General features: G+C 55.2%; 4 protein-coding genes across 4 annotated transcripts; 2 read left to right on the top strand and 2 right to left on the bottom strand.

Annotated features, from left to right (window-relative positions):
• Nucleotides 1–1,012: 1,012 nt before the first annotated feature.
• HER10_EVM0005445 (uncharacterized protein) lies at nucleotides 1,013–6,426 on the top strand. Its single transcript, XM_035475063.1, has 3 exons — nucleotides 1,013–2,376; nucleotides 2,437–5,686; nucleotides 5,756–6,426. The coding sequence occupies exons 1-3, from the start codon at nucleotides 2,132–2,134 to the stop codon at nucleotides 5,759–5,761; spliced, it is 3,501 nt and encodes a 1,166-aa protein (XP_035336035.1). The 5' UTR covers nucleotides 1,013–2,131; the 3' UTR covers nucleotides 5,762–6,426.
• Nucleotides 6,427–8,008: 1,582 nt separating this feature from the next.
• On the bottom strand, nucleotides 8,009–13,138 carry HER10_EVM0013263 (PHD-finger domain-containing protein; the record flags this gene model as incomplete). The annotated part of the gene is made up of 8 exons (XM_035482627.1): nucleotides 8,009–8,431; nucleotides 8,487–8,670; nucleotides 8,725–9,174; nucleotides 9,269–9,597; nucleotides 9,893–9,989; nucleotides 10,203–12,298; nucleotides 12,411–12,504; nucleotides 13,023–13,138. The coding sequence occupies 8 exons, from the start codon at nucleotides 13,136–13,138 to the stop codon at nucleotides 8,009–8,011; spliced, it is 3,789 nt and encodes a 1,262-aa protein (XP_035336740.1).
• A 249-nt stretch (nucleotides 13,139–13,387) lies between these two features.
• On the bottom strand, nucleotides 13,388–15,792 carry HER10_EVM0003297 (DNA-binding protein). The gene is made up of 4 exons (XM_035472979.1): nucleotides 15,508–15,792; nucleotides 15,010–15,198; nucleotides 14,130–14,921; nucleotides 13,388–14,073 (listed from the first exon to the last, which is right to left on the bottom strand). Exons 1-4 carry the CDS (start codon nucleotides 15,521–15,523, stop codon nucleotides 13,850–13,852), a joined length of 1,221 nt encoding a protein of 406 aa, XP_035335827.1. The 5' UTR covers nucleotides 15,524–15,792; the 3' UTR covers nucleotides 13,388–13,849.
• A 1,172-nt stretch (nucleotides 15,793–16,964) lies between these two features.
• On the top strand, nucleotides 16,965–20,109 carry HER10_EVM0012991 (snf5/smarcb1/ini1). Its single transcript, XM_035482365.1, has 2 exons — nucleotides 16,965–19,089; nucleotides 19,146–20,109. The coding sequence occupies exons 1-2, from the start codon at nucleotides 17,215–17,217 to the stop codon at nucleotides 19,467–19,469; spliced, it is 2,199 nt and encodes a 732-aa protein (XP_035336716.1). The 5' UTR covers nucleotides 16,965–17,214; the 3' UTR covers nucleotides 19,470–20,109.
• Nucleotides 20,110–20,468: the final 359 nt, after the last annotated feature.

Here is a 20,468-nt window from a genome sequence, read left to right on the forward strand (position 1 = left end):
TTCACCCCTAAAAGACTACACTAAGGCCGATCGGCTGCCGTTTCACACTGACCTCAACCCTCCGCTTGGCCCCGTTATGGGCGCTGCATCATGTCAGCCAGTCCCCTGTCTTGCTCTGAGCTGTCTGCCCTGGTCTAAACTGCCCTAAGTTTGGAGAAAGAGACAGAAGGTGACGACTGGCGGGCGGGAGATGTGAGGGTCCAGGGAAATCTGAGGAAGATACGGAGTACTGACGTGTGACTGTGGTCCTCTCCATGAAGCCATGTACCTTTCCCCACTCGGAAACCTGATGCTGACCACCAATCCCCTGAACCTCAGTCTACCTTACCTTACCTTACTCCGTACCTCTCTCTGCCCGTGGATCCAAGTTATTCACGCAGCATGGCATGCGTGTGGTGCTAGTAATGTGTACGCAGTAGAGTGACGATGGCGGCGACGGTGGCCCTGCCGGGCGCTGGTTTACATCAGGCACGCCGTACCTTGCCTTGCTGCTTCGCCTTGCTGGCCCATCTACCTCACACTCCACGTTGGCCGATGTTGTGTATCCTCTTTATGCCTGAGGTCTGAGGTCTGAGGTCTGAAGTTGGGTCGACGATAGAGCTGCGGCGTCTGGTACCTATTTCTCAGTGGAGAGGATGGAAAGGTAGGTATGATGTGTCCAAGGTCGGGTCTGGTCAATTGTGTAACTGTGAAAGGTACGGAGTACATCTCATCTCTCAGAAGTACCACGAGTCACTTCTCTGTAAGAGAAAGAAGACGCCTTGGTCCAAGTACCTCCTCCTCCGATGCAAGCAGTCAGAGGTACCTCACCTTCCTCCCCCTGCCTCACCGTCCCTCCTTACCCCCTAACAAAGTGTCCTTACTGGCCAGTCGTCTAAACTCCCGTCTCCTGTCCTGCATCTGCTCTCTGCACTTGCTTGCTTGCGTTGCTTTGCTTGTACCGGAACACACCAAAACACTCCAGACCAAAGGCCAACCGCCAAAGGGTCCCTTTCACCATCAAGCCTCTCAACTCACATATCCTCCTACTCCTCCGCTCGTGTCTCTTTTTTTCACCCTCTCCCACTCCCACACTCCCCATCTTCAACCACACCCCCAAACCCCCTATCCCTTTCTCCAGGCCTCATCGTCCCTATACTAATGAAGCCTGTATATTGAGACCGTTTACTTTTGTTTCTTTCCTCTCTCTTTTTACGTCTTGCTCAAAAAGATCATCTGGAGGAAAGGACAACGAGCTGGTTTTCGCCCACCACACAATTCCATCGTCCAAGGTTGCTTGTTGGGACCCTCGACGTCTAGACACACTGGAAACCTGTGGAATCTGATCCGAGAGACTGGCCAGACCAAAAGGACGCAACGCTACGCATCCGCATCCGCATCGCGCATCGCAACAGCAGCACCACCAGCAACCGGCGTCACCAAGCACCCACATTGACCCAAGCCCACCGCTAAAAGCTACGCGACCACAAAACGGCCACCCGAGTGCCTGGCAAGAGAAATCTTTCCATCACCCCCAGCGCCCGATTTTCGTCCACGTCCACGTCCACGTCTAAAGCCCACTTGTCCCCCCCGACATTCCTTGACCTCACTCCCCCCGACCGACGTCGAACTCTCCTTTTATTTTCTCGAGCACCCAGCAGCCCTTTTGCAACCGACCGACTGGCTGGCCTGGCGTACCTTGTAATACCTGGAAACACACACAAACACGACCTTTCAACTCTTTCGACCTTTCGACGAACATTCCTTACCGCACAAAAAGGCTCCAACGACCACACCATTCTTCTTTCGCGCGCCTCTCCTCTGCTCTGCTCTACGCCTACCATTGTTGCTCTGCCCACCGAAATTGGACAGCTCGATAGCAGAAGCTCCGGACACTCCGCTCAATACTCGCCCGGAAGAGACGCTGGGAACTGACACAGCACCGTGCCGTCACCCTCCCTCGAAACCCCCGACTGTGGAATACGAGACGTTACGGTCTCGAAGCTGTCCACAATTCATTGGGTCCATTTCTCCCCCGCGCCTGTCAACCGTCGACCGGGAGAGCATTGCTCAATTCGTCAACGACAGCAACCCGTTGGGAAAATTCTAGTGTCACAAATTTTCTGATGAGCTTTGGCCTAGATAATTGATAATGTCAACTAGATCTGATCACCTGGCCATTGGTTACCCGCCCCAATCTGCCACACAGAATCGGTCCACCTCACCAACCGCCAACAACACATCCCCCATTGACCCGACCGCTGGTTCATCTGTCCGATCACCATTCGGCCTGCCAGGCGGTCTGAATCACTCTAGCAAGATGGCTAGCGCCTCGCGATCAGGGGCTGGCTCTCCGTCGCACGAGATGCCCGGCTCCAGTAGGCTGTACTCCAAGAGGTTCGTTCGCTCTGCCACACTGCGAGTGAGCATCCGTTTTTGCTGACCAAAATCCGACAGAGCCCGCGAAATTCAAGCTCAAGAAGGCGTCCCCGGATTGCCGGTAAATCCTTGGGGCGGTCCGCCGACCAGCGGCAACTCTACGCCCCTCCGCGAGAACATCCCCGAGTCGCCAACCGATGGCTTTCCTGACTTTGCCCAATTGCCCACCCCCGAATCCATGCCTCAGGCGAGACGTGCCCGTGCTGGAACCGTGCCATCGCGGTTCTCGCCCGGCGGTGTAGGCAATGGCTTGCTCAACCTTCCGGCTATGGCTCCCAAATCATCCCGGCCAACTCCGTCCCACAGCCCGTTCAAATCCCCGTCTCCCGGTCTCGAGCCGGTAGACACGGCTTCCAACAACTCTGCTCTGCTCTCCCGCCTCCGCGCAGGCTCAATGCCTCAGCGGAGCCCTTTCGCGCAGATCCCCGGCACCAGCTCTCCCTTTGGACCGTCCATTTTCAGCAGTTGGAACCCTACCGGAACGGGTCGCGATAGGGGCATGACTCTTGCGAGCATTGCGAGCATCGGCTCGACCAATGGGCCGAGCTCGCCCACGCAATCCCAGATTTCCAGAGAGGGGGGCGGAGAAAGCGATGTCCATATGAGGACGCTGGACTACTTGGGACTTGCTGAGACGCCGCAGCCTCCCCGCGCCCAGCTGGCAACACCGTATATTCCGAGCTTCAACGAATTTACTAAGGCTAACCGTTTCCGCTCGTACTCGGTCAACAACAAGGACAAGTACGCAGACGAGGAGGACGATGAGTTCGAGGACATGACTCTTGAGAGCCAGTATGTCGCCCACCTCCAGGATCAGCTCGCAGCTACGAACGCTGCGATCCATAACCACAATCTGGCTGTCCAGGCGTTTGCCAACCAAGCTACGCGCCCTCGTGCCCGAACAGCCGGCGTCCTCGATACTCCTGGCTCTCGCCTCATGCGAACCTACATGTCCGGCAACGGCATGGGCAACGCCGTCCCTCCTGCAGAGATCCGTCTGCCGGATGAGAAGGAGTTTGACGACCTCCCGCAAGCTGTGGCTGCTATGAACCTGGGAAGGTCGAGCAGCCGCAATGCGGGATTGCTCAATGCCGAGGACCAGGGTCTTGAGGGTCCTACCAGCGCCCTCTGGCTCGGCAGCATCCCGACTTCCACTACTACATCGACTTTGACAGAGATGTTTAAGGCATACGGTCACATTCTATCTGCTCGTGTTCTCACGCACAAGAACTGCGGTTTTGTGAACTTCGAGCGGATGGAGAGCGCCATCACTGCGAAAGCCAGCATGAACGGAAAAGAAATCTTCCCTGGAGCAGGACCCATTCGCATCAACTTTGCCAAGCCACCTTCTGCCTCGAACACGCCCGGCCACGATGGCGTTTTCCCCTCGCCCAGCCCCGACCCGTTCGCGAAGAACCAGGACAATGCGCAGAATGCAGTCCCCGGTACCGCTGGCGAGAGCGCAAACGCATCGGCCCAGTCAGCTAATGCTGCTCCCATTGTGCCTCCTCTGTCAGAAATGACGAGTGACATCATGCGCATCGTTAAGCAGTTCCAGGCCACCGAGGAGGATGCTGCCAAGATCTCCCGCAGTCTTCAGTCATCAATTCAGTTCACCAACTTCATCGACGAGATCCCCCCCATCCGGGAACCGGCCCACACCCGCGTCCACGATGCCCCGAGACTCAGAGATATTAGAAAGAGAATCGACAACCAGAGCCTCTCCCAGGCTGAGATCGAGACCACCGCTCTCGATATGCTGCCAGAGATTGCCGAGCTAGCGTCCGACTACCTTGGCAACACTGTTGTACAGAAGCTCTTTGAGCACTGCTCCGATGACCTTCGTGACGCGATGCTGGCCGAGATCGCTCCTCACATGGCGGAGATTGGCGTACACAAGAACGGCACCTGGGCTGCCCAGAAGATTATCGACGTTTGCAAGACCCCGCACCAGATGAGTTTGATTGTCGAGCACCTCAGACCCTACACCATCCCTCTGTTCCTGGACCAGTACGGCAACTATGTTCTTCAAGGGTGCCTTAAGTTCGGTGCTCCTTTCAATGACTTCATCTTCGAAACCATGCTCAGCCGCATGTGGGAGGTTTCTCAGGGCCGCTACGGTGCCCGAGCTATGCGTGCCTGCTTGGAGAGCCACCACTCCACCAAGGAGCAGCAGCGGATGCTGGCTGCCGCGATCGCTTTGCACAGCGTTCAGCTCGCTACCAACGCCAACGGCGCCCTCTTGTTGACCTGGTTCTTGGATACCTGCACTTTCCCTCAGCGCAGGACTGTTCTGTCCCCCCAGCTTGTGCCTTGCCTCGTCCACTTGTGCACTCACAAGGTCGCCTACCTCACCGTGCTCAAGGTTATTAACCAAAAGGCCGAGCCCGAGGCGCGAGACACCATCTTGAAGGCTTTGTTCTTCACACCCAACGACCAAATTCTCGAGGCGATCCTGAGTGACCATGCCTGCGGCGCCACCCTGATTTTCAAGGTTCTCACCACGCCGTTCTTTGACGAGAGCATTCGCAGCCAGGTGGTTGAGAACGTCAAGAATGTGTTGGTCCGCATCAAGGCCCAGCCCGGTCAAGGTTACAAGCGTTTGATGGACGAGGTCGGCCTGTCGACTCGCAACAGTGGCGGTGGCCGCGATCACGGCCATGGCAACTCTGGCAATAACAGCAATAACAATGAGCAGCGGCAGCGACCGGCCTCCCGCCAGGCCAACATGAACAACCACCAGCAGCAGCAGGCTGCTCACATGAGCAAGCAGCAGTACTATAACTCGTTGAACCAGCCCGTCAACCCTTCCAACTATGAGTTGGGATTTGGCGGTCAACGCAGTGAGCCTGCCGACGCGAGCATGGCCCCTTTCCCTCCCTATGGTGTTCAGAATCCCATGTACAACCAATCCAACTCTCCCATGCCGACGCCTGCGAATCTCCAGCAGCTTCAGTACCAACAGAGCATGCTCAACCGTGCAACGCCCCCCATCAACAACTTCTTCCCGCCGATGCAGGCAGGCTTTGGAGGGTATAGCAGCCCAAGCCCGTCCATTGACCAGTACCGCAGCCAGAATCTGGCCAACGGAAGCCCTATTCAGCCGCCGACTCAGCTTCCTCAGATGCCTCCCGGTCAGGCACCATACGCACCTCCTGGATTTGGTATGAACATGGGCATGTCGGGATATGGTGGCTATGGCAACATGGGCGGCATGCAGAACATGGCGTACATGCAGCAGGAGCAAGTCAACGGAAGACGTGGCCGAGTAAGCGATCCCCAATTCGCAACCCCTCTCCACCAAGCCAGAGCACGACGTGACTGACGAGTTGAAAAGCGATGATTCATACGCCTTTTGTACAGACGAATTGCTGGTCAGAGAGGGTCTGACTGGCTCATGCCGCTCTTTTTCTTTTTTCGCTTGGTAAGGGATGGCTTGGTATGGGATCGGCACAGGAGTTTGGTTGATCTGGATCGTCATGTAAGAATGTTTGCAGGGGTAACACCGCCCAACGTGTCAGGAAAATGCGCAAGCCACTCCAGATGTGGAGGAGGCCATGTCTCGATGATAGACAGGGCAACAACATGAAGCTGCCTCTCCGGAAATGTGGTCGCAGCAACGAAGAGGGTTTTTTATTTTCGTTTCACTTGGGGCTCTAGAAGCCCCCCACTTGCCACTTCACTCTTCCTGTCCTTTCTTTTCTTTCCGCTGGGGAAGTTTTTTACAAGCTTTACTATTGCTACCCTCACTTTGCTTGTGGCGTGGTATATAGAAAAACCGAGAGAGGGTAGCCGGATGTTGTCCTGAAGCCCCACCTTCGCATGGCAGTCAAGACGCAACCCCCTAAAAAATCGCATATGCTGCTTTTTGTTATGAGAGAGCTATGGAGTCGAGAGTGTGTTTCCGCAGTCAAAGCATTCATGTGTGTATGCCGCGACCTGCCGGGTTCGTTCGCTAGGCATGCAGTCAGGTAGCCAGGCAAAAGAACTCCTGATAGCCACGCAAACTTCTTACCTTGGGCTGCTGAGTTTTCTTCCTTTTTTGTAGTGTTTTTTTCTTCATACTAGATAGCATGAGTATAAGGTATTGTTAGTCAAGCATTGTCGTAAAAGCTAGTTGATATTGCCACTTGAGATATCTCGGGTCCTATCGTTTCCCGTGCAAGAAGGAACAACGTGATAGTGAGGTTGAGCGAGAAGCCCTGACTTGGGCCATTTACTACTTCCGTCACTGCGAGAGATGTAGCTAGTGAGGGGTAAACGGTCTAGATATCTCAAGGCATTGAAATGATTTGAGGGAGGAAGAAAGAAGGTTGGTTTTCTCCCGTCGAACAGATGGTTTCGCTACGGAGGTTGTGCCGAACGTAGAGTAAGTAGTTGGCCTCGTAGAACGTCAATGTGCGTATGGAAATAACGCTGGAGAAAGGCCGAGATCATTGGAGGCGAATGTCGTCAGGTATAGCCAGGTTTCGGGGGATTCTGCTCTCTTCATTGTCCCCCGTCTGTCACCGATAGAGCAGACGATGAGCTAGATTACTACTGATGCCATGCATGCAATGTCATTTTGGATGAAAAGACAGTATAGGAACTTTCTTGCAAAAAGAGAAAGCCTAGGTAGGCTCGTGAAAAGGTATCGAGTTTTCTCACAAATGACAACTGCGGCATTGGAGGGAACAGCAATGGTAGGTTATGTAGATCATGCGGTGTAGCATTCTATCTACTGGGCCTTTTGTCAGGCTACCCTCCCTTCGTCTCTCGGGATTTGCCCCATTTTCCCGCTTTCTCCTTCAACCTGGCCCGGACCCCAGGTACTCAAAACCGCCGACCGGCTTCAGGTCACATCAATCCCATTTCCCAAATTGGATTTCTCGCTCTTGCCTCCCTGGAAGAAAAAAAAAAAGAAGAAGTGCTCTGTTTCCCTGGGTAATCTAGCCAGCCCAGCCCTGCCTGCTGGTCCAAAAGAGAGATATTACGAGAAGAGGTAATGGCCTATGATACAAGATTGAGGCAGGGTGTGAGGGAATTCCAGTAAGGGCAAAAGAAAATTGGAGAAAAAGGTGAATAGGAAAGTGAGGTACAAAAAGCTGGCCTTCACACGATTCCTTCCCCCAGGTGGCAGCGTGGGCAGATAACCAGATGCCCATCCCCTTCTCGCCTTCAGCACATTCTACGTGCTTCGGCTCATCCCGTTTGCACTCTCCATGGCTACAAAGCCATGAATGACTATGCGAGCTTGCTTTGTCGGGTCGCTCGAAGCCTATGTCGCTTTCTGTCGTACCTGTCTCGGTACGCTTCGATTCTATGACCGGTCTTCCTTCACCGGTCTTTCTTTGCGCTTGCTCGCTGCTTCGTTTTGAGCCCTCCCAAACTCCAGATCCGTGTGGGGGTCGTGTCTTGGGGAATCAAATAAGAAAAGAGTAGGAAATGGGCTATATCCGCAATTGGCTGTGTTGGCTGCTGATCTCCTAGTCCTGGGACGAGGCGAACCATCCACTTCCAAGTAGCGTCTCAACACCACCCTTGTGTGTTGTGTTTGGTAAGATAAGAATAATCAGTTAAACATATAGTTGAAGTCGCTGTTAACGCTAGCCTAGTCGATATCCATGTCGGGCACATCATCTTCGTTCGCGTCGTTGGGGACCTCTTGCGAAGACTTCTCGCCCAGGCTGTTGATCGGCTCCGGGTTATCTTGGGTCGTAGTCGCTGGCGTAGGTAGGTCGGCAGGGGGCTCCACGGACTCATTTTTAATCGAGGCTGCGTCGTCTCCGGTGCTAACAGTGCCGTTGGTATGGTCACAGTCGATCGCCGTTTGATCGGCCTCGATGCCCATACCAGAAACACCGCTGTCTTTTTGGTCGTCTCCAAGCAAGCCTCGGATGCGACCAGCCATGGCTTCCATCTGAGCTAGCATTGCGCGGAGACTCTGCTTGTCGGTAACATTCAGATCTCCGCTGGCAAAGTTGTTAACGCTGCCACGAGCCATGAGCGAAAGCATAGCTGGCTCTGCGTTTGTCTGTATGAATGTGTTAGTCACAAGTGCTTGCAGTTCCACACAGTTCTTGACCTACTAGCAATGCCTCTGTGAGCTCGTCAAGCTTGGTAGTGGGCTGAGTGGAGGCCAATTCGACCAAATTCAGCACTGCTTGCTGCTCAACACGTGAGCGAGTACTCATGGGCTCGCTGACTGGCGGCGCCTGGACGGTGTTCGAAGCCGGCAAGCCTTTGATGTGACCAGCGCCATCCTTCCGAAGCCTGCAGATCTGTTAGAATTCGAAAACAATCAAATAAGGATCTAAGAGAACTGACTGAGAGATGAAATCGAGGACAACGCCCTTGGAAGACAGCTTGTAGACGCGACCGAAGGTTTTGACGTCGCTCCAACCGGAATTTTCATCCTCGGATTCTTCATCATCATCATCAATCTCAATGAAGCCATTGTTTTTCATGCCGCGGCTGAAGGCAGGAATGATGACCGGGGCGCCTTTGATCTTCCGGAAGCGATGAGCTGGGGCAAGCTCCTCTGGCAACGTAGCCAACAGGTCGTCTGCATGCGCAGGGCAACGCCATGTTCGCACCACAGGCGGGATTGCCAGCGGAGGATCGAGGCAATCCAGATGCCAGTGAAGCCCGCAGAGGCTGCAGGGGATGATGGCTCGATTATCGGCGGTCGGGTGTTGGCAATTGTGGCATAGCACGGCAGATCCGTCAGCTTCTCGAACCTTGAAGAAGTCTGGAGCTTCCTCATAGCCCTTCTTCCTGTAGTAATTGTCAGTCGAAGCGATTCCCAAGGAGAGGCGGGATGAGATGTTTGGAACACAGCGAGATAGTGGGAACAGAGATTGGAACTTACTTTGGCTTAGCGGGCACTACCACATCCTCGTACTCGCCTTCAGGGCCGACTTTGACGCCCTCGAAATACACACGCACGCCTTGCGGCAGCTTGTAGGCTCGAGGATTAGTTTTCTCCAGAGTGTTCATCAAACCGCCAAAGGGACCCTTGTGTTCGGGCACCCTGGTGGGGTATCTGCTGCTGAAACAGACGTTGCAAAACCATTCCTCGGGGAGAGTGTCGCCCAGCCCAAGGTCAACACACTCGAAATGGAATGACCTGGAGCAGTTCTCGCAGCAGACCAGCTCTCCAACGCCGCTGCATGCTGAGCAGTAGTCGTCATTCTCATCCTGATGAGATGTGTCAGCAATGTGGTCGTTGAGGCAATTTACGGGAAATGAGTAAGAGTGTGGGTGCAGGCTGGCCGGGAAAAATGGGAGGTCGGGACTGGCCGCTAAACTCAGTATCCCTCGGGATGTGCGCCTTGGCCCCCGAAAACCATGCCCTCACCATTCGCCGACCCTCGCCCGGCCCCATCATCTCCTGGCTCCCCGTACGCAACAGCAACAGTAAGGGTGCGGTATCGATGAAAAATGACCGCAGCTCCGTGCTGCTGAAGGATTCGTTATTGGACTGGTTGCTTACCTGGTTGATTGGGCCACCGCCGTTGGCGGCAACTGCACCGCCCTCACCGCTGGCACGAGGTAGTCCAGCCGCAGTGCCTCCCTTCTTCTTCATGGGTCTGTAAGAATGCATCAGTCTATGTCCAGCTTGATTTTGCGAACCACGGATGAGATTTGGCGGACGGATGATGGCAGAGACGAGGATGCTGCGGTGCGACGCTGCCAGGCTCGCGCCACTCATCACTGGCGCCCTCGTCTCATCATGTCAAGTCATCCGCTTTGCCACAGCGAGGCCCAAATTTCATGATGCAAAGGGGGAACAGGCAACTTACGAAGTTTTGATACGCAAGCCAGTCCGTTGCTTCTTGGTAGGGCGAAGATTCGTCGGTGTCGCAGCCCTAGAGCTCGTGGCGGGCGTCACCTCTCCGAGGATTGACGGCGCAGTCGGCGAGCTCGTATTGTCGATCTCGTCGTGCGTCCTCTTTGCTGATCTCGTCGTTCTCGTGCTCAGGGTCAGATTCGAAGGCAGATTCGAGCTCGGCGCTGGTGTTCTTGCCGACTTGCGCAAATTTACTGCCGGCGAAGATGCGGCCATAGATCCAGCCCTGCTTCTCATGTCGGAACCGCGAATATGGCTCTCAGGCTGGGGCGTCTGGCTAACTGTGCTATCGCGTGCATCTCTCCTCCGCAGGGTGGTTGCATCGTCGCTGGGCAGTACGCGAGGAGTCTTGTCCTTGTTGGCGTTCTTCTTGCCATTCGCCTTTGAGGGTGCTGCTGTCGTCGAAAGGTTGGGGAAAATGGGCGAAGAAAGTCGACCAGGCATGTTGCTAGCCCCTGCAGCTTGAGATACGTTTGGGGGGAGGGTGGGTGAGTTTGGGTTGGATGCGTCAGACACGCTCGCCTTAGCAGCAAGGGATCTGCCGCGTCTCTTCATTGGCTGTGGATCGGCTGGCGGTGGTGCGCTGGTCAAGGTGGTCTCGGGGTCGGCCCCAGCAGCCGTGGCAGCCGTCGTGGCACTGTGACGGCGACTGTGGCTATCGCCTTGAACAGCCACGGAAACGGGCGGAGAGCTGGGCGAAGGCGAGTCGGGTGGCAGGGACGGAGATGCAGAGAGCTCTGACAAGGACGAGTCACTGCTTGCAGAATCTCTTCGGGCGCGCTTGCGCGACGGGGTCATGGTCGCGATGGTGGTTTCCGCTGCCAGCAAAGTAGTGTCGTCGTCTTCTTCGTCGTCGATGCTCATGCCCATGGGTGATTCCGGAATCTCCCTGCGCTTGCTGGCCTTTTTTGTCGGTGTAACTTGAGGCATATCGTCGTCTTCGTCGTCCGATTTTGAGAGGTCGAGAGAGAGAAGATTGCCGTAGGGCGCAGGCTTTGGCTTGTGGGGGGTGAAGCGCGAGTTGGTGGAAGGGGGTACAAAAAAGTAGCAAGCCTGATTGTCCTTCTTGCCTTCTCGCTTCTTCTCCTCGATAAGGCGGGAAAATTCGTCGAGGGTGTCTTCGTCGGCTGTTTGGTGGTAAACGTCCTCAAACATGGAGAGGAAGACCGGGTTAGAAGAATTTTCGTCGTAGAGGGTCCGGAGTGCCCACGCAGTGGGATAGCGGTAATGCCGGAGCGCCTCGTCGATTGCGACCTCCACAGCCCTCTCGACGACGTCCTTGTTCTCGGGCGTCGATTCTGAGGGCTGCACGGCGTCGCTCGAGGGAGCCATTTGATGAAGTGAAGCTGATGCACGGCGTCCTATCGATGAGCGCGACACACTCTTGCGTGAGATGGAGGCAGATGCACGACGGCCCTGGCTCTTTCCTGCGGCTGCCTTGGGTGTGTAGTCCTCGTCCTCGTCGTCGTCGTCCAGACCACGTGCGGGAAGAGATTTTCTGGTCGCCTTTTGAGCGTTGGCTGGAGGAGTAGGCAGGCGCGGAGGGGGTGTCGGTGTCGGTGTCTCTGAGCGATTTGCCATGGAAGACGCATCTGCCTCATCAGCTGCTACTGCCGCTGCCGCCGCCGCCGCCTTTGCAGCAGCAGCGACAGCAGAACTTGCGGAGCTCGACTTGAGGATAATCTTCCTGACGGGATTCGCGACTTCCTGGCCCGGCTTTTTGGCCTGTGGTCCCTTTGGCAGCGTGCCCAGGGGCGCCATGTTCTCGGTGACGCCGTATCGCATCAATCCAGCCTCCTCGAAGCTCGGCTTGCTCTGCACCGTAGGCTCCAACCATTTCTGCATGAAGGTCCTCGATGCCTCGCTGGCTCCATTGCTCTTCTTGACAGGTTCCGATCCTCCTCCTCCTCCTCCGTTGGCGTGCTGATGCGGGCTGGAAAAGCGCGACCGCGTGGCTCTCGTACTCGTGGGCATCATGGCAACTGGGCTCTCGAGGGCCCCTGACCTCCTTGCCTTGGACCAGACGGGCAAACGCTCCGAGTCGGACGTCTATAATCGCGTTAGTTTCGTGTCTCTGGAGGGTAAATCTGGGCATGGTTACTTCTCTCGTCTTTGAAGGCATTCAGCGATACGGTTTGGGCGCGTTCCCTCCACTTGCGACGCGAATGACTTGAGGAAAAGGAGGGATGGGAGAAGAAAGGGTGTGAAGCTGCGGGATGGACCTCGAGGATTTTCGGAGACAACGGACTGGGGGGCTAATGGAGAGCTACAAAGCTACATGCCTTACTCCTTCCCTGCCTCGGGTGCCTTTGAGCGGCCACGGGCGTCTACCTTAGGCGGGCACACGGCGGTTTTCAAGGCACGCAAGGCGAGTACAGGTGGTGGGCATGGGGGGCGGGTGCAGGTCACAGCGCTGTTGGCAACCTGTGGTTCAGTGCCACAACATCGGCCAAGCTCACTATTAGCCCTGTGACATGAACATACTTTGCCGCACGTTGGCGTCAGCCATTCAACTTTTTCCCGCCCTCTCCTGTGCCTCTTTACCTTTCTTTACCTCACCTAAGGCAGACCTTGCCTCTTTCACCTTTGAAAGAAGAAACTTATTTACCTTAGATAACGATTAAATCATCCGGGCAAGATAGGTAAGGTAGAGAAGTGAGAACGAGGCCTACTTCTTGATCCTGAACAGGCGTCTTTACGTACAACCCAAGATCAAGGGCCTCGGGCTTCTAGGTCCGCTTCCATTTACCTTCCATCACCAGGGGCTGGGCACCCGCCATCTGGGTATCTGGCGGGTCTTCTAAGTTCTGCCGTATCGACGACGACCAGGGCCCCGGCGAGGACGGGAAACCGGAGACCTCTGGAATTGGACAATTTTGTTCCACCCATTCTCGTGGCTCACCTTCTTCCCCCGGCCGACGGCGTCTCCTGGGACCTTGCGTGCTCCGTCTCATCGTCCCATCGAGACATTAATACCCCTGTCGTCTCGCTCTCATTCTGCTCTCTCTCAGACATCCATATCGTCACGTTGCTATCCCACTCTGTAGTGGTCGGTCAACCAACACTAGACTCACAAGTTGAGTTGCACTCAGGGGAAGAAGGTCAGGCATGCTCAAGGATGCATAGCGCGTGCAGGTACGGAGTAGATGGATGACTTTCATTGTCTTTGTTGGGCTTGCCGCCAGTTCAGGCTTCCATCCAGTCCAACACCTTCTGTTGGATGGATCAGTGAGCAGCTGTTGAATCCTAGCTACGCTGCTTGCTGCTTTTCCTGCTGTGCCTCCTGGTGGGACGACTGAGGTGACGACCCGGGCTGCAGTGGCGGCTGGCTGAAGCTTCAGATGCGCGAGCAAGCAGCTCTCTCCTTGGCATTCCAAAAAGCAGTCGTGCAGCCAGCCAGCCAACTTTTTTTTGGCGTCGGATAAGCAGAGCGAGCGTTCCTGTTTCCGGCCTCTTCCTGGTAATGGCCCTATCCATCGACTGCCCCAAGGAACACAATCACGCATTTGACTTTCACGACAAAAATTGTGGGCGTAGAATCGGGCCGCCCCCTTGCTCGTCTCATTGACAGTCATCACCATTTCCTACACTGAGATCGCTTTACTCCTCATCGCTCTCCTCCTCCTCCTCGCCGCCCGCAGCAGCAGCCTTCTTGGCCGGCTTCTTCTTCTTCTTGTTCTTCTTGCTCTTTCCGGTATTTCTGGACAGGGGCTGCTCGAGGATCTTGAGAATCTCCTCGTCCTCAATCTTCTTGTCCGACTTGACCTTCTCAAGGTCAAGAGCGGGCGGCGCACCGAGCTTGGTGATACCGTTCTTGGTGATGGCTATCGACATGTTAGCGCTCTGAGCCGCACTTTCTTGTACATGTGAGAAATCTTACCAATCGTCGACAGGTAGCGGGCGACGGGGGAGTTGTCCTTGTCGCCAACAACCTCGTAGGCGCGGAAGACGTTGCCACGCACGCACTCAACGACACCAGACTTGGCATCGCGCTCGTCATCGAGCTGGCGCAAGCTGAAGGGGAAGGTTCCGAACTTCTTCTGGACCTCGGAGAGGATCTTGCGGGAAGTAGGGCGCTTGAGGCCGTAGTTGGTGGTGGTGCGACGGTGCAGAGTAGTTCTTGACTCCAAGGTCTTGACCTTGCCAGCGCCCAAGCTCACGCCCATCTCGACACCCCAGACCTCACCGATCTCGGGAGTGCCATCGCCCTTGGTACCCTCAGCGGGTGCAAGGACAATCTTCTTCTTGCCCTCGATCTCGTTGCGCTCAAAGAGCCATGAGGTGGTGCTCTCAACCAGGTTGCAGTCGTAGGACTTGACGACCTTCTCGAGCAGGCTGGTGATCTTGGCCTGGGTGGGAGCCTTGGCAGCAGCAGCCTTGGCCTTCTCCTCGTCGGTGCCGGAAGCGAGCAGACCGGGGGGGAGCATCAAGCGGAGGAGGAGCTCATTGGCGTAGTAGTTGGCGAGAACCAGGTCGGCGGTGCGGCCAGTGATCTCACCGGCGACGACGGTGTCGCAGACAATGGAGCCGAAGCCGTCAATCTGAGCACCAAGCTGGATCTTGATGGGCTCGCCCTCCTTGATCTCAGTGGCAGCCTCGGCCTCATCGGTAGTGAGGGGAGTGTAGGGGGTCACGAATGAAGCCGGGGAGATGGTGGTAGGGTGGGAGAAACCTGCAAGACGCGAAGGAGGTCAGCGATGCTCAGGAATAAGGTAGGCAGCATACGACCAGGAGGAAGGAAGAGAGGGAGGGAAACAGACCCTTGTTGACCTTCTTTCCACGGTAGACCTTGGCAAGCTCCTCCTCGATGAGCTTGTCACCCTTCTCGCAGATGGTGACGATCTTCTCGCCAGGCTTGATGAGCTCGGCAACCGCAGCCAAGACCTTCTCAGAGATCTGAGCGGCGGTCTTGTACTTGGTGAGAGTATCGGGGTTGTTGAGGGTGTAGTCTGGGGGATCGTTAGTTGTTTGTTACTAGTCCATGGCGAAGACGCAGCTCGAGTCGTCCTCGAGTCGTCCTCGAGTCTCGTTGAGCCTCGTCGAGTCCCTTGAGGCAAGGGCATCTGCTTTGGATAGCATGGTGTGCGTTTGTGGTGTATTTCGGTGGTGGCGGGGTAGCTGCGTGGGCTGTTTTGTATGTGACGCAAATGCAGCACCAGGACCAGCAACAGCACGGGGACCAGCAAAAACATGCGAGAAAAGGCAGGCACTGCGCGCAATGCTCTATAGAGCTTGAAAAAGAACAGGGAAGTACTAACCGATCTCCTCCGACATGATGGCGGTATTTTCTGGGGTAATTGACTAGAAAATGAAAGTGATATCTCAGAGATAGCGATGCACCGGTCCAGAACTCGAAGGACTGAACGTGAGAAGAGATGCAATGCAAAGTTGGTGTGTCGGGCGTAAGTATTTTGACGACAAATACGTCGATTTTCAGGGCGGGGAAAGGAGGGGCTCGTTGCTGTTTGTGGGTGCTCGGGCAGGTCAAGGTCAAGCAGGCACGCAGGTGCTCCCTCGATCCTTCCTTCCACCTCTGTGTGCTAGGTATGCAAACCCAGTACCGTCAAGTACCTTTGGTGGAGAATTTTGTGCATACGTCGCATCGCTTAAAACCGCCTTGCGCATATCCGTACGGTGCTGGGCTATTGTTCGCGTGTCGCGCCAGCCACGGCCCACGTCTCTCTCTTCTCTCTCTCTCTCTCATTAATACCGTGACACCTTGGCTGAGGTGTTTTTATGCAACCTCGAGTGAAAACATGAATTAGTGCCGCTTTATGCTTGGCGGGTCACTTGCTCAAATCTTGTCTTGAGCTGTACTGCACTCCGTGTGAGGCAATGACGATAATTGGCCCATAAGGTGCTTTGAATGAGCTGCCAAGGTACCTAAGTGACTGTCTCAAGCTCAAGACTGTCTCGTGGTGAACAACTAGAACTTTTGTGCCGAGCTCTGAGCTCTACGGATACCAGCGCACCCAAGGACGCATCTACATTCATTCACACGTCTGAAGAGCAAACACGCAACAGAATTGAGAACTCAGGGCAACCTTCCCTTGTGCCTTCCTTCGAGCTTGGAGCTGTTTCCGGCAAAAGCTCGGCCCGTACCGACACAACAGGCACACCAGATGACATGCCCTCTTTCCTTTTCTGGAGGAGCGAATGGCCTCACGTTGGCATCTGTCTAGGAACCTAAGGCACGCTGGGCACACACCGCTATATCTAGCGCAAGAAGATGTATTTTCCATCAAGAGAACGGCGCTTATCGCGCAACTGTACGTGCCAGATTTTAGGTCCCATCTCGGCCACAATACCTAGTCAACCCGTAAATCATTTGCATCTTCCCAGCTGCTAGGCTTATTTGCAAGGTCAGAAGAAGTGACTATCTTAGCCCTCACATACACCATCATGTCGTCAGCCGCATCCTGCAATACGTCAAAGCCATTGGTGGCTACTTGCGGCGGTGCGATTCCAACATGCTGAGGTTCAGGAACGCGGTCACGTCCTGAAGCACGAGTGAGGACGTTAGATGTAGCTCTACGGCTGATTTATGAGGCAAGATACTTTGCTCGCTCGGTACCTGAACTGGGAAATTTTCCAGGTTGCGATTGGCGCTGACCTGAGCTCCCCTGGGTGCCGCATTGGTCAGTCTGCACTAACATTCAGAAGTCCCCCTGTCGTTCAAGATAGACCATTCGCGGCCAAAACACCAGCACGATACATGGGATGCGTTAGCCACATCCGTGCCAGCCTTTCCCGGTTCAACACCAACACGCTGCGCAGGAGAGAGAGGCTGCGACAGACGTAGCAGAATCCACCTCTCATCCCCAAGTGAACTTTGGAGCCATCGTCAATTGGCATCCGCCACGACACGCGCCCAATACGAACCCAGGCCCGATCGCGCGTCTTCCTTTCGACGTCTCGGCAGTCGCATCGCTGCGGCGATTCGGGACCCTGCACATATCTTCATCATGGCCGCGCCGCCATCCACGTCCACGCCTACCGCGGCTGGCGCGACAGCCTCGTCCTCGGCATCAACCTCTGCGTCCGCCGCCAACGATCACGATGGCACTCCTCGCTCCGCCGCCGCCAAGGCCCTCCCAGTACGAGACAAGGATTCGTTCAACAAATTGCAGGTCGAGCGCTACGTGACGCGCGACTGGCACTACTCTGTCGCGATGAAGGACGCCCAGGAACGGTTCGAGAAGGACATGCAACAGACGAGAGACAAGATTGATGACTACAACCTCATCAAAACACAACGCTTGTACTTCCCTCCGAGCAAATTATATGGCGAAGGATACCGTGGCTACGGCAACGGCTACACCGACATCGATCCCCGCATGCGAGCGCCCTTTCCTGCCCAAGTCATCTATCCGAGCCAGAAGCCGCGGCCGGGGAAGCGCCAGTCGCATCCGCTCAGGTGGAAAAAGAGAGAGCTGAAGAAGCAGGCGGAGCAACACGAGGAGCTCGTGCCGATACGCATAGACGTTGACTGGGAAAAGATAAAGCTTCGCGACACCTTCACATGGAACCTCCACGACAGGGTCATTCCAGGCGAACTCTTTGCGCAGCACCTTGTCGAGGATCTGGGCATCCCTCTGGACGCACAGCACAAACCCGTCTTGGACCAGGTCACGTTACAAATGCGCGACCAGCTCAACGACTTTTACCCCCTAGTCTTCTCCGAAGAAGACGCGCTCGACCCGGAGCTGCCATATTCTGCTTACAAGAACGACGAGATGAGGATATTGATCAAGCTCAATGTCACCATTGGCGGCGTGACCTTGGTCGACCAGTTCGAGTGGGATATCAACAATCCACTCAACTCCCCAGAGGAGTTTGCCGCCTCAATGACTCGCGACATGTCACTGTCCGGCGAGTTCACCACCGCAATTGCCCACTGCATTCGGGAGCAGTGCCAACTCTTCACTCGGAGTCTGTACAGTGTTGGACATCCCTTTGACGGCAGACCGGTCGAAGACCCCGATCTCATTGCCGCCTTCCTGCCGTCTCCGCTGCCATCTGTATTCAGACCGCAGCAACAAGCCAAGGAATACGCGCCGTATCTTTACGAGCTCAGTGACGCCGATTTGGAGCGCAATGAGGTCATCTTCTCTCGGGAACAAAGACGGCAGAAGCGATCCATCAACCGACGCGGTGGCCCTCAACTGCCGGACCTCAAGGAACGGCAGCGGACAATTAGGACGCTCCTCGTCTCGTCCGTGCTTCCAGGTGCCGCGCCTAATATGGAAGAGAGCACGTTGTACAAGCGTGTGGCCGGCGCGCCACCCACCACCCGCAAGAGGCCAGGAGCACGCGATGGCGAGGTTTCCGATTCTGACGATAGTGAAGACTCAGGACCGGACTCGCCAGGCGTGTCTCAGCTTGGCGGCACGGCCAGGACGAGAGGCCTTCGGGGCGCCGCGAGTGCTGCTCAGCAACGCATCACGAATCTCGGCCGCTCCGAAACGCCTGAAGCGAGCATCGTTCATCATCACGAGACTCGCAGAAACCTTGGCCGCTCCCTTCGCGATACTCGCGACGAGACTGAAGAGCCTACACAACTTATTGTTACACTGAAGGTTGGCAAGGACAAGCTGAGGAGACTTCTCCAGAACCCAAGAGCAAGGTTCACCCCCAGTGGCTCCCAGACACCGTCGACACCCGCACACACTCGCATACCTAGCGCGGCCGCGGCTGCAGCAACCTCCATGCCTCCGCCGTCTACGCCGGCCTCAAATGGTCAGGCTCTTCCCGCTCAACTTGGCACTCCTCTTCCGCAAGGCCAAATTGGTCGACAACCTGCTCCGCCACCTGTTGCCGGTCAACCGCCACCACCTGCTGTAAGTCATGGACATATTAGACCTCAACTAGGAAAGCACACTGACATACTCGATAGCCCCCGCCGCCAGAATGGCTAAAGAACTGTTTGCAGCAGCTGAAGCAAACATATACCTTTGACAACTTTGAGGGCATGATGAAGTACTCAGCCATCAACCCTGACACAGAGATGCCGATATCAGTACCAGCAGGGTCACAGCCTCCCGAAGGTGCCAGATGGATGTTCCTCCCCCGTATCCGCTGTCTTGACTGCCCAGGCAAGTTGTACACACCTGGGCCGGAAATGACGGCAGGCAACTTTGAGGTTCACTTGCGCAATAAGCAACATCGTCAAAAGGTGGATGCTAGGGAAGGCAGAGACACGGCACCTGGAACGACTTAAGACGATTACATTCGGGCGCGAGCCCTGAGTGATATCTATGCCAAGCAATTTCAAGGCTCGAGCCTAGCTTTCTAGAAGGTGCAGCCATGTTCACCTAGGGCCATTGGCATCAGCACCGAATCGACGATTTGGGGATGACCCCGTCACGGTATTGCGTCCGGAGAGCAGGTCTAAATACTAGTTATTATTCCCAGCACCTGTGGGGGGGCCTTCCAGAAATAAAGGCAACCTTGAGCTAAGGACGATGGCGTTGCCAAATCAGCACACTCGGCACTGTACAAGAGATCAATCCATTCCATTTCGTCTATGGGTTGTAGAAGAAAAAAAGGAAAGGACATCATCATCACTAGCGGTGGAATGGATAGATGGGAACCAGGGGAGGTCAGAACGCGTTTCTTGCCGATTTTACAGATTTAGGAGTTCAGACTCTGCTCGTGAGGCAGGGTAGGAATGGCCGGAGTTCCGATTGGAAGTGTTTTATTAGGATACGACTTGAAAGAGAAAGAAGAAGATAAGCTTCAGAAGCAAGGCTTTTGTGGAAAGTGTGAAGGGGTTGAGAGAGGTCAGCAACGGTGACCTTTGTACACAACCTTACTGGACAAGGGCTTCTGAGTCTGCTGGTAGAAAGAGTAATACCACAAGAAAGCTTCAAATGTCTACGTTTCCTCGCTTTTCAAGCCACGTGTGTATGTATCAAAATCATGGACAGACACCGACATATGGAAGGGGGTTCACCGACGGTGTGGGTCTGGCTCATCCACCTTGGTAAAGGTACGTCACAAATGTAGAAGGCTGATTAAACTTTACTATTAACTGACTGGCGATTTGCTAAGGCTAATTGATGTACGCAAAGGTGCGTATTTCCCAGTGGCCTTTGGCCATTTCTACTACCAACAGGTGCCCATAATGGCCCGGATCGTTGGGATACATTCGTCCTCCGAGTGGTTTTTTTTGGGAGGGGACTCGACGACTTCAGCCAGTGTAACGAACAAAACTACC

The sequence above is a fragment of the Colletotrichum scovillei genome (assembly GCF_011075155.1).
Source record: "Colletotrichum scovillei strain TJNH1 chromosome Unknown Contig00003, whole genome shotgun sequence".
Taxonomy (NCBI): Eukaryota; Fungi; Ascomycota; class Sordariomycetes; order Glomerellales; family Glomerellaceae; genus Colletotrichum; species Colletotrichum scovillei.